At 41.1% G+C, this 19,606-nt stretch overlaps 1 protein-coding gene across 1 annotated transcript in view; it reads left to right on the forward strand.

Moving 5' to 3' along the window:
- Positions 1 to 7,557: 7,557 nt before the first annotated feature.
- The window catches only part of rsh (radish), a 951,216-nt gene continuing 939,167 nt past the window's right edge, over positions 7,558 to 19,606 (forward strand). The window contains exons 1-3 of the mRNA XM_067155296.2: positions 7,558 to 7,622; positions 8,713 to 9,913; positions 13,754 to 14,489. Of these exons, the coding sequence (XP_067011397.2) occupies positions 7,558 to 7,622; positions 8,713 to 9,913; positions 13,754 to 14,489 (2,002 nt within the window). The remainder of the gene's footprint in view (positions 7,623 to 8,712; positions 9,914 to 13,753; positions 14,490 to 19,606) is intronic.

Consider the following 19,606-nt stretch of genomic DNA (forward strand, 5'->3'; position numbering starts at 1 on the left):
ATGAAATTTGTATAAACATCAGGGGTACGGTCTTTCAGAACTCCTAGAATTTATGTTACTCTCACTAAATTTTGGAAAAGACAAATCCTACTAACCAAATTTGTTTGCAGAGTTGCAATTCTCAGTGACAGGTAGAACGACCACCAGGGAGCATTAGTGTTGTTACCACCCCTGGAAGCGTACATAAGGGGCGTGAACAGCGTCATATGTTCAGTGATTACTGTGAAGGACAAGGAGATGCCACGTACTCGTGTGAGACAGCGTTATCAGCATCTGACAGAGTTTGAAAAGGGCCCCATTATAGGTCTCCATTTGGCCGGCTGATAGAATCGAGGAATATCCAGATTTGTGGGGCATTCGGTTGTGACAGTGGCCCTATGTTGGACTGCATGGCAACGTGAGGGCAGCCATACTGCCATACTCGTCGTCAAGGTTACGATCGACCACGTCTGACCACCACAAGGGGAGATCACCGTACTGTGCACCAAGCACATCGTAACCCCTTCACATCTGCGCCTGACATCCGAGAACAAGTTATGGACTCTGTGTTATCCCGCACCATTAATCGGAGACTAGCAGCGGCCGGACTAGGAAATTATCGTCCAATACGTATGCTTCCATTAACACCACAACACAAATGGCTTCATTTGCAGTGGTGCCGTGACCAGGACGCATGGACTGCCGATGAAAGGCAGCGCATTGTGTTCAACGATGAATCTGCACAATGATGACCATCGTCTGCGAGTATGGTGGCGACCTGGGAAGAGGTCTTATTCTTCCGATGTTTTGGAAAGGCACAGCGGTGTCACTCATGGTGTGGGGAATCATCGGATATGATTTCAGGTCACGGCTGGTAGTGATTGAGGAGACTTTGACGGAATAACGGTACGTCACGGATATCCTGCGTGCTCATGTGTTACCTCTCATGCGACAGTACAGTAGTGCCATTTTTAAACAGAACAATACTCGTCCACACACGGCACGCGCCTCTACGGACTGTCTGCGTGATATTGAGGCGCTCCTGTGGCCAGCAAGATCCCCCAGATCTGTCTCCGATAGAACATCTGTGGGACCAGCTCGGGAGTCAACTTCTTCCCAGTGCCAATATGCAGGATATGAAGGAGCAGTTACAATAGTTGTGAGCCAGCTAAACTCAACAGATATCGGCAGCCCTGAAGATGGTTTTCCGTGGTTTCCCATTTTCACACCAGGCAAATGCTGGGGCTGTACCTTAATTAAGGCCACGGCCGCTTCCTTACAACTCCTAGGCCTTTCCTATCCCATCGTCGCCATAAGACCTATCTGTGTCGGTGCGACGTAAAGCCCCTAGCAAAAAAAAAAAAACTCAACAGAGTATACAAAGACTTTATGACACTCCTCCCAACCGAATCAGTTCATGTGTCCAGGCCATAGGAGGTGCAAGGTCAGACTGATAAGTGGGCTCGTACTACAAGGTTCTATTTAAATTTGATTAGATTTTCTAATCACTGAAATAACCTCACCTACCCTCTCAACACGTGAAGAATCGTTTCGTCCCCCTCCCCTTCTGTGTGTTTCAGATATTTTTGCCAGGTAGTGTATCACTAGAAACAACAAAATTTATAAAACACTGCGCTGCTCGCTTTGTAAACTCCAACGCAAGTGCTCGCGCGGATGGCAATTGTCATCCATTTTAATTCCTTTATTCTACCTTAAGTATAAATATACGTATTTCAAGGTCATTTTATCTATTCCATAGCAGCATTATCTATTCCAAAAATTATACCTTTTATTTTTGAAACTTAATATCACGTGCTACAAACAATCTTTTGGAGAGTATGACAGAACTTCCCAGAAACTCACTCACTCACTCACTCACTCACTCACTTTCATTGTCTGTTGCCTTCTCTCTTATTTCACACGAACAGCGGAGGCAGACTGTATCTGCGTGATCAGCGCAAATCCATTTTAAGCGTACTGCAGGATTTCCGGGTGGTTTTCTTTGCGACTTTTTCCGCAGATGTAGCAGCGTCCTCGCGCTCCAACTCACGAACGTTTAGCAGGTCTCTCATCATCTTCAATTTCAAAAATTAACTCACACAGACTCTTTAGTTCTTTGAGAATCATTTCTTTTTGTATCCTTCTTAATATATTGGGTTTGATGAGCTTCATTGACAGATCGTATACGCTCAAAATATTTGGAAAACCACGGTTCTTCTTATAAATGACTAATGCATTGATTTCACCAATGTTCATCAGATCAAAAAATACTTGCAATGGCCAGCGTCGACAGTTTCTAGATACATAATCTCCTTAGGTAATGTCCCATGTTAGAAATTCTATAATCAGTCTGAAAACTTCGTGAAGATGATAAAAATTACAGGTAACTTAAACAATAAATTGTAACGTGAGTGCTCGCATAGATGACAATTGTCATCCACTTGGTTTTGAAATGCCATAATAATGATGTATTTGGAGAAAGTAACCTTAAACTTCAGAGATATTATTAGGAATTGTTTTTTGAGGGTTACACAAAATATTCGAATGAATTGTTGAAAAATGTATACAATACTAAGAAAATTGTACCCCTGGATGTCAATAGTCATCCGCGCGATCGCTGGGGTGTTAACAATTTAATCTGCGAAAAAGTATTGTGCGATAGTCCACCTGAAATCAAATGTGGACCGCACTATAGACCGTTCAGCGACGTTGTATTGAACTGAGAGCTGGCCAATCACTAAAAGCGCCGAGCGCTCTCTACACATCATGGAGATGAGCATGTTACGTTGATCTCTTGGAGTTTCCCTCCTTGATCACATAATCAACGACACGATCCGGCAGAAGATGGAAGTTGTTCTCATTCAAGAGAGAAAGAAGGAAGAGCGCCGTAGATAGTACGATCATACCCTGGGAACAGCGACTGGTACTGTCTGTCATGATGTATACAGCTTCGCTGTAGATGGTAAGATCCCACGAGGAAAGCCAAGGCAGCGGCAGTAAGACACCCTAGCTCCTGACATGAAGACTGCTAACTGACACCGAAAGTTGCGTTTCATCACTTAAAACGCTGAAGAGCGGATTCTGCTGTAAAACGCTTAGTTCAAGAAAGTTTCCACCTATGGAAGAAACAGTACCACGTATCTCTAACCTCGGCGTTTCCATATGTCGCGGTAGGTGTTTTATGTACGTTCTTTTCTGTCTTGTTGTTCTTGATTTTTACATAACTACGCTTTATGACTGGAAGTTAACCATAAATTTGCATTATGGGAGTTAGCGTGACGTTAGTTATTGGGACGAAAGTGTAATCCTGGAAGCCGTGCAGCCGGTGATGTAAGATATAGATGGATGGCCAGGCAATGTTACCTAGCAACCGTGCAAAGTACTGTATGTCTTATGGATGGCGTTACAAGATATTAGAATCATTCCGTATTGACGGTTTTCACTTTACAAAGGTGAAAAATGAGAGTATCCTCCTAATTCAATACAATAAATAATCCGTCATTAGACGGAGTAAACAAATTCAACACGTTTCGGCTCGTTTGAGCCATCTTCAGTGAAAAATGAGGGGAGTTTGAAATAATTTACATAATATAAGTTGAAAAAATGCTTAAAAAACATAATGAAGGAGCAAATGAAAAAACAAACAAAAGGGAGCCTAGGTGGAAACATAATTAGCACAAATATACAATATTTACATCAATATGCGGAGCAAAAAACAACTCACTGCGACAAAATTCAGTGAAAAGGTGTTAATTTAAAATAATAATTGATACTAAAAACTGTGTTAACCTAAGAAAACAAAGGAATGAAAAAACAAATGATGCAGATGGAAATGAACAATAGTAACACATGGTGAGGTTGTGGACCTCCTAGTTTACAAACTATTGTTCAGTAACAATAACAAAACAGGTTGAAATCACTGTCGAAAATCATCCTTGTAGAAACCCATCACATTAAATTGGTCAGGAGGGGAGCGGGAGCAAACATTTTTGAGAAACCAAGCCTGATATAACGTGCAGACGAAAAGCCAGTGACAAGGAAAAAACACCAATGAAATTTAAAGCTTTAAAAACAGCAGCAATCTCAATATCTTCTCAATCTAGCGGTCCCTTTCTTTATTATTGTTTCATAATGTTGGCTGGTGTCTTGCCTTATTATAAAGGGTCAGAAGGGCCGCGATAAAAAATTGAGAAGCTGTGTTAGGTAGAAGACAGATGCATAGTAAACTGTAAGTGATCTAGTGGAAACTGTCAATGAAGTTCTAATCTGTAATGGAAAAATGAAGTTGTGTGAGAAACGTGGGGTAATAAGTAAAAAGTGTACCTTTGTAAAGTTATGGATGGTGGCCATCTGGAATTAGCAGTCGTTGATGGATGGCCTTGACCGGGAGACACATGTATGATTATTTGATTTTCACAAAGTAAAAGGTTGATTGATTGATTGATTGATTGATTGATTGATTGATTGATTGATTGATTGATTGATTGATTGATTGATTGATTGATTGATTGATTGATTGATTGATTGATTGATTGATTGATTGATTGATTGATTGATTGATTGATTGATTGATTGATTGATTGATTGATTGATTGATTGATTGATTGATTGATTGATTGATTGATTGATTGATTGATTGATTGATTGATTGATTGATTGATTGATTGATTGATTGATTGTGTTACGGAGGTTTCCGTGGTAGGTAGAGGTGAAAGAAGGTGCGGGTGTGAATAGGTCTCCAACTACGGAATTAAAGTTAAATGTAAAATTTAACAAGGTTATATTTTCTTTCCAAAATTCAGAAATAACAAGAATGGCAGGTACGGAGTAGCAAGACAACAAAGTACAATTACAGTATTTACAGGATTTGGGCTTCGAGCCCTGAAAACACAATTCTTGAGCAACTAGCCCAACTTTACGATATACAAATTTCAACAACGGGGCAGAAGACCCCAATCAAACCCTGGAGCACTTGCTCCAAATTACACCGTAAAGCCTCCTCGAGGCATACAAGACTCAGTTTCCGGAAAAGAGCCACTCGCTCTCAAATTTAAGCCTCTCCCAGGCCACACCAAACTCCACCTTCAAGCTGTCCTCAACGGACATAAACACAGGGGTAAAATACCCAATCTACTGAGGCCTATTAAGTGAGAAAAGGTTAATTATATGGTCTCTAAAATACCAACTTGAAAGGAGGCTCTCCGCACTCCTAATACACTTTATTTAAAACCTACTTGGCACTAGGCCGTTAATGCAAGGGCTAATCCCATACTACAGAGGTGACTTCAGAAAAGAACAATTTACATTATATTAACGAAGAATAGGTTGAGAAAAATAAGTTCACCTCAAAACAATATGATTGGGAGCTCGAGAGGGTTAAGCACTCTCTATCCCGATATGCAGTTTAAAAGATTGAATAGATACAAGTTTCTTTACATTTTAAGGAAGGTTACATAATGGAAAAAGCTTCGGACCCGCCCCGAGAGTTAAACTGCTGAGCTAGCAAAGAAAGAAGTTATTAATTGGCCATTACCTTGTTGTTGACCGCTGCCGAAGAAAGAGGCGCTTCCCGCCCCCTGCTATGTACTTTACACACTGAAAGATGGAATAGAAGTGGCGCAGAGACCCAATAATCAGCAGTTTATATACTCTCGCGGAAGGTTCTAGGCGTTAGGGGAATGAGAACACCCGCCCACAATCACTTTATTGGAGAAAAAAGAGAAACCCCTACACAAGATGGAGAAGAAACACATTATTGGTGGAAAATTAAGTTAAGAAATTCGGGATTGGCTAGATTTAAAACAAGGGGAAAGAAAGGGTTAATATTGCCAACTTAAACAATGACTGAAAGAAATTTAACAAGGAACAAACTTTTGAAATTAAATTTTCTCCAAAAAACAGTTCTTTCACTCCGCACTAGGGTGCACTATTGTTGATCTTCAGTAGTGTCCTCTAGAAGAGAAAGTTCACACTTCTTACTTCAAGGAAAACAAAAACACATCAAAAATGACACAGTTCAAAAAGTCCAAAATTTCCACGTGGTGACATCTTCTGAGAAAGTAGAAAATTAATACGGTAGATAAAGTTCAGACTTCCTCCAGCAGAGGAGTTTCAACTAGCGCACATTTTAAATTAGCGGCGTGGAGGTGTACCGCCCGGTACAGATTGATTGATTGATTGATTGATTGATTGATTGATTGATTGATTGATTGATTGATTGATTGATTGATTGATTGATTGATTGATTGATTGATTGATTGATTGATTGATTGATTGATTGATTGATTGATTGATTGATTTATTGATTGATTGATTGATTGATTGATTGATTGATTGATTGATTGATTGATTGATTGATTGATTGATTGATTGATTGATTGATTGATTGATTGATTGATTGATTGATTGATTGATTGATTGATTGATTGATTGATTGATTTATCAGTGGCCAATTTAGTGCTCGTGGCTCTCTCTTACACTTAACCACGTAATTACAAGATAACATGTATACAGAAGAAATACACAACTTTATTACAATACCAAAGATAACTGAGCTAAATAACAGATTCGGAGAACACGTAATGAAGACAGAAAGCAAGGATGAACAAATAAACGATGAGAAATGCAGAGCATCAAATTAAAAAGAAAGATAAAAATGTTATAATGAAAAAGTAGTAAAATACAGACTGAAAAATATAAGCCATTGCGAAAACAGAACACAATACAAAATAAAGTAAGTGAAAAACAAATGATCTATGTACGTGAGCTAAAAGCTAAATATTACGTACATGTTCACTATAACAATAACATTATATTATCCTAATACTCATTATCAGGAAATACAGTGGTCTTCGAAGAATACACTTGCTGTTATCCCCGACCTGTCGTAAGAAGGGACTAAAAGGGTGGCCAAGAAATGATGGATTTTGAACCATGAGATTGTACCATCACGCGAGGAACACCATGGGTCGACTTTACTTGCGATTAGTACCACTATGTGAGAACACCAATGGCCTATGATTAGTATCACCGGGTGTGTATTACTATGGATTTACAGTACTCGTGCTTTGTACCACTATTTCAGCGACGCGGTGTCCGACTCGTTGACTGAATGGTAAGCGTACTGGCTTTCGGTTCAGAGGGTCCCAGGTTCGATTTCCGGACGGGTCGGCGATTTTAACCTTCATTGGTTAATTCCAGTGGCTCGGGGGCTAGGTGTTTATGCTGTCTCTAACATCCCTGCAACTCACACACCACACATTACATTATCCTCCACCACAATAACACTCAGTTACCTACACATGGCAGATGCCGCCCACCCTCATCGGAGGGTCTGCCTTACAAGGGCTGCATTCGGCTAGAAATAGCCACACGAAATTAATTAACGTGACACGGTGGGTTGCCTATTATTAGTACCACTATGTGAGGAACACAATGGGCCTGCGTTATCTGTGAGTAGTAAATTACCTGTGATTTGTATCAGTATGTGAGGAACACGTATTATTTGTGGTTAGTACCGCTACATGAGGAACACCATCATTCTACTTTACCAGGGATTGGGACCATTAAGAGGGACAGATGACCCGGAAATTGGATCCCTTTGGACAGCAAGCATCATCGATTCAGATTGTTCTTCGGAAACAGTCCCTTGTGTGTTCATTTTATGCCATTAAACCAAACCAAAACCAAACCCCACGGCACGTAACGCCCTTGAAACGGTCTTGGCCTGCCCAGCGACCGCTGTTCATTCCGAAGGCCTGCAGATTACGAGGGGTCGTGTGGTCAGCACGACGCATCCTCTCGGCCGTTAGTCTGGGCTTTCGAGACCGGGGCCGCCATCTCACCGTCAGATAGCTCCTCAGTTCTAATCACGTAGGATGAGTAGACCTCGAACCAGCCCTCAGGTTGAGAGAAAAATCCCTGACCTGGCCAGGAATCGAACCCGGGGCCTCCGGGCGAGAGGCAGACACTCTACTCCTACACCACGGGGCCGGCTCCAGTTTATGCCATTAATTTACGTTATTTTTTGGGAGGTCAGATTCACTTATTGTTTTAAGTTGATAAATAATTGCTCATCGTCGTCTTTTGGAATTCAAGTCAGTGGATGGATTTTGGAATTATTTTAACTTTCAATATTGTGAGTTGGATCCCCTGACTCTTTTAAATTCATATTCACTCATCATCATCATGTTTTGAATTCTGTTCAGCGGATTAATTTTTGATATTTTAGCTGTTATTACATTTCATCTCACCTCGTACCATTAGGGGAAGTTGACTTGTATGTTACAACCCTTTAAACAACAAGCATCATCACCATCAGCATCATCAAACAATCAGAGGTATTTAACAGGTAATCTTTGTATGGAGTCTTAAATTTTGAAAATTTTTTTAGAGTTGCTGACACCAGCTGGAAGTGAGATGCTTTTGAAGAAAAAGTAAAGCTGTATATAAGACAAAGCCCAAACATGAAAAAAAATTAAATTCTGCACTTTTGGCCAGAGACGACTACAGTCTCCCCTTAAACTGAAGTGCATTTCCAAATACTACTTATGTCGATATGAAATTTAATTATTATATATTGTAAATTATCACTGCATTTTAAATTTAATTATGCCAGCTGTTCCTGCGCCACCCTGTACTTGCATTACGTTTAATATATTTAAGTTCTACATTTATTCATTATATTTTACGTCTATATAGTCACTGATCGTGTGATTTGTAATCTGATTGCAGGACCATGACAGCCATATGTTTCGTGTGCAATCTTCCGATCCTGAGCCACCAGGTCGGCCTGGTGTGGCAGGGCGGGAATGGCTGGGACGACCTGGTGCGAGAGCAGGTGGAGGAGTCCACCTTGAGGCAGAGACTGGGCGCTGGGAGGAGAGACTCTGCGGCCCAGATCACCAGCATCTCCCCGCCCACCGAGACACAAGAAACCTCCCCGCCCTCATCGGCCGCCACCAGGAGGCGCCGCAGCTCCCTGGCACAACTCACAGACATCTTACGAGAATGGGGCGGATCAAGTTCTTCAAAGACAAGAGGTAACAAAGGTCCTTTACATAGACGAGAGACTTTAGCAGACCTTGCCAAAAGTTTACCCTGGGGTCGATCTTCTACCACGGACCAATCCACGGTGGCCGCCTTGCGCAAGAGAAGAGAATCTTCAGCAGATGCCAGTTTGAAAGGTGCGAAAGGAAGACGCGAATCTACCACCACAGCCATAGCGGATTTGAAGTCTGACATAGCACGATTGTGGTCTTCAAGGAGAGAATCGGCGACTATCATAACTGCACGTGATCCGTCTCAGCGGCGAGGATCGGGAGAGTCGTCTAGAAGTGGGCGCAGAGACTCGACAACGGTTGGTTCTAGACGAGGTTCTGGAGAATCTTCTAGAAGTGGGCGTAGAGATTCAATTACTACTTCTTCAGCAATCACCCCCTCACCACCTAAGTTACATCACCATCCGCACCACCATCACCATCACCACCACCCTCATCGCAGAAGAGATTCCAGAGCAGAACCTCCAAAGTACTACAGACAAGAGCAGAGGCCATCCACATCTTCGACTGCGTCGGACAGCGGGCCGTCCGTGTCCATGATGATAGCTTCAGGAACGTCCATGTCGGGAGGGCAGCAGACGCCGATCATTATGACGGCGACCACCACCTACAATGACACGCACGCTTTGCCACCCCCTCCCACAATCATCACGAGCGCTACGACACCGCCGGCGACATCTCCTGGAACATGCACAGCGTCTATTCTCGTGCCCGTTGTGTCCTCCACCGTATCGTCACCGCAGTCTGGGACGCAGACCATCGCTGGCGCTCCATTTCCTTCCCCCAACACAAGTTCCACCGCCGTCACGACGTCGCAAGTAACCACCCCCACAGCACCACCTCTCGTGTCCACCAGGAGAGACTCAACCACACAGGTAAGATTTCGTACCCCTAAGGTTTATGCATTTCTCATGACATAACCTTTGTACATGTTAGACTATACTTCATACTTGCTTCAGTAAGTTTGCATTGTAACCTATTACCATGGCAAATATAAGAAAAATTGTGAGGACTCCTCGAGTTCAAGCGCGCCCCGCCAGGCAGCGCTAGAGTGGACAAGCTCCACAGTACCAATCAGCTTGTCTTAGGAATGATGCTAGGGGAAACATATTACTCCGTAACTGATACATATATACACTGTCTTTTAAAAACCAATGAGATATTACAATTAAAATGCCACGGCAGGGTACAATGTAAAAGTTCATACATGGAAATAAGAGCTACGGCCTTCATCACATATTGAGGAAAGAACAGGTTAGTGGAGTGTACATATACAGATAAATATCACATAACTCCCAGCATAATAAAACAAACACCCATGGACTATTTAAAGGTAACACTCTACTTACAAACTCAATTTGTCGCTCACTGGAATTTCGAAAGTTTGCATAAAGATTTGGTGGATGTTCGAGATTGTAAATCTCGCCGGATTTTCTTCGTTCTGAAGAAAAATCTCCACTTCAGATAATGATAAAAGAGTCTGGAGATTATATCCATAACATGTTGAAGACAACAGCCAGCTCCTGAAGGATCAACTGAAGTTTTTTCCTACGATTTTGATACAAATTAATTCGCGATTTTGCTGAGTTGAGACTGGATCTAGCTCGAATTAAATTTCGATATTTTATTTTCGGCATCAGAGGGTACACTAGAAAAACCCAAATTTTGAGCATGCTGTTAGACTGACCTATTAATTCCCCATTCGCTGCTGCATTCCTGTCTTCAATTTGAAAAATGGGCTAGAGCTATTCCACGGAAGATACCGAGTTAACGCGTAATAGCAGAATTTGTCATGTTCATTTCTCTGATGTTGATGATTTTATAGTGAATGGTGAAAAAGTGGATATCTCTCGTGTGAGATGGACATTGCGTCCAGGAGCAGTGCTTCACATTTTTCCTAATTTATCGAAATGCCCTTCGAGTCAGATTAAGTCCCGTGAACCCCAACAGGGAAAAGAATCTAGGCACCATCGGGAAAAGAAGTGGTGAAAAAAATGGCGTCAACTTCTCTACCAAGGCCTGACTCACAGCCAGGCACAGAACAGTACGGCATGATGAACTGATAAATTAATCAAGCCACATAAGATACAAGCTCGAAGTACGCAACGCACAATGAAGTGAATTTAGGAAGTGAAAGCAAAGAAAATCCAACTTATTCACTGAAATATCTCGCACAGTAACGTCTCACGGCTTGCAAGAACTACTGGAGCACGTGTTGGATATAATCACTTGCAGTGCTTGCGGTGGCGGGACCACAAACTACCATGCTATAATTGCTGAGTCCTCACACTTGGTCTTATATTCGACACGTTATTACTGCGTAAAAGTTCGGGCTCTTCTCATTAATGTGTTCTTGTTCTTATTCTTATTCTTATTCTTATTCTCGTTCATGATCCACTGGACTTATTTTTCCGAGTTCTTCAATTATCTGGCAAAGGTGCAATTTTTTCGAAAACTATTTCAACGGATTTCAATGACCCTAGACACGCCCTCGCTGCATCATTAATATAAATTTGACTCGAAACCTCCTTCTTTATATCTGTTATATTCAATCACTACTGATCTGCATTTAGGGCAGTCGCCCAGGTGGCTAATTCTTTATCTATTTTTTTTCCTAGCCTTTTCTTAAATGATTGCGAAGAAATTAGAAATTTATTGTACATCTTGCTTGGTAAGTTATTCCAACCCTAACTCCCCTTCTTATAAACGAATATTTGCCCCAATGTGCCCCATTGAATTCCAACTTTATCTTCATATTGTGATTTTTCCTATACTTTCAAAGACACCACTCAAACTTATTCGTTAGGGGCCGATGACCTTAGATGTTAGGCCCCTTTAAACAACATGCATCATCATCATCAAACTTATTCTTCCATTAATGTCATTCCACGCCATCTCTCCACTGACAGCTCGGAACATACCAATTAGTCGAGCGGCTCGTCTCCTTTCTCTCAAGTCTTCCCAGCCCAAACTTTGCAACATTTTTGTAACGCCACTCTTTTGACGTAAATCACCCAGAACAAATCGAGCTGGAGTGTCACGAGATGCCAAAAAAATGTACGATAACTTTTAAAACGTACAAATTCATCTAAAGTCCACTCGACACTCCACGTCGTACGATGTCGGCATGTAAAAGATCTCTGGTGATACATTTGGTATTTTTTTCACCTCCGTACAGACCATGAAGGCCCTTGGAGGAGTGAAAAGTAAAGGCTTCCACCATTGTTAACCTCGGCACGTGATGGGGTAGAGTGGTTAGCTCTACGCCCGGCCGCCTTTACCCTCAGGAATTAACATGGTACTCATTTTTGGTGTAGGCTGTGTGAACCTCAGGGTCATATGCACCTCCGGAAGTCATTTGGTATTTGCCCGACAAAATTAATTAATCTCAGCCATAGACGCCCAAGAGAGATCCTTTTTACTCTGTCTGCCATCTAGTGGGCCTAGAGTAAAACGGAACGTCGAAATTGACGAGCAGACAGCCAGATGGCGTCAAATCGAAATGTCTGCACACGGTAGCTGAGGCCATACGATTATTATTATTATTATTATTATTATTATTATTATTATTATTATTATTATTATTATTATTATTATTAATATTATTATTATTCATCTAATTAGAATATAAATAAATTGTTCCAGTTAATGAAGTTTGTGCACGTTCATGATTTTTTAACTTAAGTCACTCTGAGCTTTTGTAAAAAATATACCTGAGTTGTGTGATAGATAAAAAGAATGAAAATTATCTAGAATGTTACATTGTCAGTTTAAAATGTCACAAAGCAGCATCAACAGCGCTTAACTTACTGTGGGCATGTGTACAAAAGTCTGTCGGTCTGTCTCAAATATTACGAAAGCTACAGAAATTTCAATATTTCGCCAGTTCTTCGGCGCGATCATCTCCCCTGAAGCTAATATAATTTCATTAACGCGAATGTACCGGGCGAGTTGTCCATGCGGTTATGGGAGCGCAGCTGTAGGCTCGCATCCGGGAGATAGTGGGTTCGGACCCCACTATCGGCAGCCCTGAAAATAGTTTTCCGTGGTTTCCTATTTTCACACCAGGCAAATGTTGGGGCTGTACCTTAAATAAGGCTACGGCCACTTCCTTCCCACTCCTAAACCTTTCCTATCCCATCGTCGCCATAAGACCTATCTGTGTTAGTGCGACGTAAAACAAATAGCAAAAAATTAATGCAAAAATATTTGTAATTTGTAATTCATCATTAATTTCCTACCTGTAAGATAAATAAATAAATAATGAATAACACCTCATATTCCCTGGTAAATTATAGTTCAAATTTTATGATCTTTAAAATTTTTAGAGCATTATTACATTTTCAAACAGCACTTTTTCTTATAATGTATCAAAATACAAATGCTCATCGCCTTATCTCAGTTATTGCTGGTGTCGTTGTAGCCACATCGGATAAATTTCATTTTTGTGTGTTTTCTGAGGTCAGATGTCATTCCCGACGCCACCCGATTATTTTAGAGTAAGTTCACAGACTCGAACTTCAATTGTCTAAGTGGAAATCTAGTTGCTAAGTCGCTGGTCAGATCAATTAATGATAGGAGAAAGAAAGGACAATTTTAATTAATAAAACGCGCTAGCTCTTTCTCGTTTCAAAACACAAAATTAACTCCATTACAAATCTGCTTAAAATCGTAGCTATCAAAGTGCTATTAAATTCTGTTATTATGTGTTACAGGTGTATACCACCAAAGGTAGACGCGACTCGCGTACCCACGCCAGCCCGGAACGTCGTCCTAGCAACAAGGAGCCTTCACCTAGCAAGTTTCCACGCCTTCCTCGCCAGTCAACCGCCATAGACGAGAGCACACTACCCCCTGGCGTGTGGGGTCGTCGAGGTTCACCCCCAACCCTATCACCAGACCTACCAGGTGGAATCAGCACCGAGGATGGTACCGGTCGTAAAGCGCGGAGGGATTCGCTGTCTCCAGATCCTGCCAACTACACCCGCGGCCGTCGGGATTCCAGATCCCACTTATCTCCGGATCGCTCCGGAGAAAGGGATGTCTCCCCTGTGGGCAGAGGGCGCAGGGGAAGGCTACGACGACAATCAACCTCTATCACAGGAGGACCTTATAGAGCCCCGCGGTCACCAGATTCATCATCAACTTGTTCCTCTAGAGACCCTTCCCCTTGTAACAGACCTCCGCCCACCTCCGCAACAAGCCATGCCCCTGCCATCAGGAGACAATCTACCACCGAGGAAATCCTCATTGCTAGAGGATTCAGAAGACAATCCACCACTGAGGAGATGATACGCTGCCGTAACTTCAGACGGCAGTCCTCGCAGTCGGACGATTGGTGCGCCAGATCCAGGGGGAGGCGGGACTCGTCGGTGCAGATCATCGATGGCACGTTCGCCACCATGACAGTTGAGACGACGAGTACCTTCTTCGACTCAAGTACGCAGACAGGTAGGTCTTCTCTTGTAGTACGTAAGTCAGTCCCACACCAGTTAGGGGGACTCTGCACAGAAAGACAAATCAAGTCTAACTGTCCAATCTCACGACACGGGATTGTGGACTTCCGTGCTCAGTCCTCTGCTTTGTTAGTAATCGCCGCCCTTCGAGAGAAATATGTGATTATTAGAGAAGCGAATAGCAGTGCCTTAATATACTCACATTGATTCAAATAAAACCCATAATCAGTCAAACTGAATTTCAAATTAGAAGTATACTAACCTGGGGATTACCTGTGGTAGAATAGCCACTCCCTATTTACTTACCATACACGGTCATAAATCCGAAAACTAACAATATCCAATGATGTTTAAGCTTTCAAATCCCATACGTAAACAATGAAGGACACCCCAAAACAAAAGACAGATATGAGAATAATCTACATGACTGTCCAGTTTAAAACCTCCGGATTAATTTTATTACAGACGACTTTTCATCAGGTGAACACTGGGTTTCGGTTTGCAATTTGGTCGATCAAATACCCCCTCCACCAACACAAAACTCTCAGATACCAATAAACAGCCAACGGCCGTAGCCGTGTTGAAACACCGGATCCCGTGAGATCTCCGAAGTTAAGCAACATTGGGCGTGGTCAGGAGTTGGATGGGTTGCCACGCGCTGTTTGTGGGGGGTAAGGGAATGGAGGAGCGGAAAGGAACTGGCCACCCTACCGCACGTAAACTCCGGCTCAGGAACACCTCTGCGGAGGTTCGGACCTGCCTTCGGGCAGAATAACCTTAACCAATAAACACAAGAAATCACCAAGATTAAGGACACTCGGATTCAGAGACAAGTGTATAGAATAGCCCCCCCCCAAAAAAAAAAACCTTACGGGTAGTTATGACGAATGTGCTGCGATTTTTTACCAAAAAAAATCGAATTTCCAGTTTAACTGTAAGCTTAAAAATCCCCCATTTCTTTCTCTTTCGAACCCCGTTATCAGTTTTCCCTAACGAAAGCTCTAAATTCCGAATTTAAAAAGTAGTGGTTTGGCTTATACAGGGTCCGGCGGAATGGATAGTAGGAAATAAAAAGGACAGAACGTCGAAACAAATAGAAATATTTATTGAAACACATATTGAAATCAAAGAACAATATATGCCATTACGTACCATATATGCCATTTACTTGGTTTTGAATACAACACCCTACAGATGGTCGCCATAACGTTCAGCGCATTACTCCAGGCTGCGAACGAAAACTTGCGTCGGCTGCTAAAAGTTCCATGAAACGCACCGCAAAGGTTCGTCGAGCATATTTATCTTGTTCGTTTAGTTTCTGTGCGACCTGCAATTTGTTTGGATGGAAGTGCAGGTCATAACGTATGTTGCGCCGCAGGGAACGATTTGACATTCTTAGCGCCAAGGCATGTCTGGCAGCAAAACGCCCAGGACATCGGATAAGTGATTGACGGACCTCCTCCCCTTGCTCTGGTGTCCACTGTGTCTTTTGTCGTCCCAGGCTTTTCTACTTTGCACACGTTGCAGTAGTCCTGAATTGTTGCAGCCACTGGCGACGAAAGAGTCACTGAACAATGATAGGAAACTCGTTATTTTTGAAATACGCCTCAACGGGGAATGATCGATGCTCCGAACACCACAAGGCCATACTTACAGTAGAAATGGCAGTCCTTCCTCAATGCAGCGCGCGCATACTTATTTCGCGCATGCGCAATACCGACGACGTACTACTTGACTCTAATCAGGCCATTCATTCCGCCGGACCCTGTATAGAGCAACACTCAGACAACATTAGCTTCGAAGTTCTTTCAGACTACCATTTCAATAATTCCACTGACATTTTTACCTTGTAGTAGGCGTACGCTCTTCGTAAGTGGCGAAAAATATCTGAGGGAATAATTTACAGTCCAGGGCAGTAGTAAAGCAAGTATGTTTCTTAAAACTTTCAACTGATTGTATCTACCTTAAAACTTATTCACCGGGCTAGTTGGCCATGCGGTTAGGGGCGCGTGGCTGTAAGCTTGCAGCCGAGAGATAGTGGGTTTGAACCCCATTGTCGGCAGCCGTGAAGATGGTTTTCCGTGATTTCCCATTTTCACACCAGGCAAATATTGCTGCTGTACCTTAATTAAGGCCAAGGCCACTTCCTTCCAACTCCTAGCCCTTTCCTATCCCATCGTTGCCATAAGACCTATCTGTGTCGGTGCGACGTAAAGCCACTAGCAAAAAAACCATATTCAGCTCTTTGTCGTGCAAAAAATGCTCGATGCGACAGAGTTCTTACTAGATTCACCTGATATTTTCAGAGAATATCTGAATATGTACAGGAATTAAAAGTAGCTGTGTATTTTATTATCGTTTAAATATTACCTTCATAGTTTTACTCCTGAAATAGCAAGAAACTAGACTGAATGGATAATGAAAATTTTCAAAAAATATCTCCAACAATTTATATCTCACTGCAATACCCGGAGTTGTTCTTAAATACATGGGTATTTTTGACAAGTCTCCCAAATTATATCCCAAAAAAGTTAAAACTTTACCGCAAGGAGCCTTTTCCATGCAACACATAAAAATAAAAATTATTTGTAAATAACTTTTCAAACAATTAACTAATCAACTCCAAATTTTGTGTGGAGCTATATATCTTGAAATTTGGTTTTCAAAAATGCTAAATTGTAGGAGTAAAAATGTTCACTCATAGCTCCCTTTGACGTTTTCAAGTTCATAATTGAAAAACGGATGAAAGAGTTCCGTATCTCAGTTCAGTTATTAAGGGTGAGTTAATATATTTTCTTATTTCGTGGCCATCATAGATCGAAAATGATCCATATTAAAACGGAGAGTTTGAATACCAACTACGAGGCACATAATTTTCAACAACCCTATATTTCTCAAAATCTTACAATTTCATCCATAGTTTTTCCTCAACAATGATAACATAATTCAGTGAAAGAGAACAACAGTTAATACTCAGCCTTTAATTTTTGATGCTGGTTGAAATACATAGAAGGGAATTTCTACAGAAATGTAACTGAATGAATCAGTCTTACTAAGTATTTAAATAATTCCACTCTCAGAGAACGGACGCCCTAAATAATCAAATTTGCCGAAAAAGGACGTATTATTCAGTTTATTGCACTCCAAAAATAATATAAAAATTATAGGAATTTAAATTTAAATAGCTTTCTGCCAATAATTGACATTTCTTTAGAATATCCACGTAATTTTGAAACGAAAGAAAACATGCTAACGGACATGTTCAGCGCTGGTCAATTATCAACGCAGCCAGTCAACATTTATTCGTTGATCAGCATCTCTTGTAGTGGAGCCAATAATTTCTATTGTGATGTTCAGAGAAACATGTGAGAGCCACGTAGTTATGCGGATGCATTTATGGAACAGCGCAACTAAAATATATGGAACCATCAGAGCAATAATGTACTTCATGTGGTTCTTGAACAATAGTTCACCATTATCGCACAAAGAACACCGTGCTAATGTCTAACCCACTTAATAATATTATATTTTAAAATAGCATTTTACTATCACAGTTCAAATATTTGTAAATGTTCATAAACTTTACATAGGTAATTGGAAATCCATAACAAAGGTTATTCTTTTACGGAAATTTACGGCAGATTTCACTCTAATACTTTAAGGGCATAGCTCTATATTCTTCAGAGCAAATGTTCTTTAGAAACATTCAATCAAATGTAGGAAATAAATTTTCCTTTCTCTTTTTTATGAAAGTCCGCAAAGTTTTTGCCACGGGACCCTGTATTCGATTGAAGCGTTCAGAAACATAGGCCATCTTACGAACATAGCACTTTGGGGTGACAGACATCTTTATTTTTCCAAGTAATCAGCTGATGATACATTTTCAGTGAAGGAAAGGAATGAACTAGTGTCCTATTAAGGGCCTTTTGCAGCCCAGTCAGCTGATGTGCACTTATTGAAGTATCACTTTGTCAGCATAACTACAGCTCATGACTTTCATGACACAGTTATCTATAGAAAGCTCCTCATCTGGCTGAGCAACCGTAATGAAAATCCTGGGCCAAGTTGGAAATCGAACAGAGATCCCCGAGAAAGAATAAGAGACCCTATACTTACACATCAAACCAGGCAATTCTTCTTCAATCAACTGAATATTTACCACGTTGAAAATGTTCTAAATGAGTTATTTTGTTCTCGCCTTCCATGCAACAGACAAGTGTGATAGCTTACCAACAATAATGTCAGATCTTCACCGAAAAGTCTGTTATTCGAAGTACGATCAATTCACCTAAAGCTGGCAAACCTACAGTTTGAATTTCATACAGCATATAAACAGCACACCCGTAAAATGAATCTGAAAATTGTAAGTACATTCAACTATGCTTGCTACATTGCTTATTAGCTTGATTTCGATCCAGCACGTTAAATTCTAGCCCTCATCAGGAACTTGCAAGTTAAAATTCTGAGACAGACGCAAATAAAAAATTTAAGTAACTAACTGAATGTATGCCTGTTTGTTTCCTGTGTACTTTAGGGTCGTATAAGTAAATGCGGAATTTTATTCGATTTCCTCATTACAGTTAGTCAATAAACAGAAAAATGACAAATTTACGAATGAATCCTCCCGAATGGTAAATATGTTTGTATTCCTGATAATATTTTCTTCCTCTGTTCACAATCGATTCTCTCCCAGGATCATGGGGTTATTTGGTTTGTCGATCATGATTTCCACATTCATAGTGGATATATTTAGAGAGGTCTTTTAATATTACTTACTTACGGAGAAGTCTAGTGGTGAAGAAACTGAAGTTAATGAAGTAAAATCCCAGTCAAGTAACGATAACGAATTTATTTAAGTTCCTACCTTATGGAGGGTAAAAACAATTCTTGCACTGGTATAAAATTGACATCCTTTGAACTGGTTCATGGATAGAGAGAGAGGAATATTGAAGGACTATTTTTAATAAATAAAATTACCTCAGTATCTCCATAATAAACAGGAGAATTAAATTGTTACCATTAATGTTATGAATTGAACATTGTGAATATTCGACTGCTGTGGGACCGGCTTAGTATAGAAGCATTCCTTTTAGTGTAGCGGCTTTGCTGACT

The sequence above is a fragment of the Anabrus simplex genome, chromosome 11 (assembly GCF_040414725.1).
Source record: "Anabrus simplex isolate iqAnaSimp1 chromosome 11, ASM4041472v1, whole genome shotgun sequence".
NCBI lineage: Eukaryota > Metazoa > Arthropoda > Insecta > Orthoptera > Tettigoniidae > Anabrus > Anabrus simplex.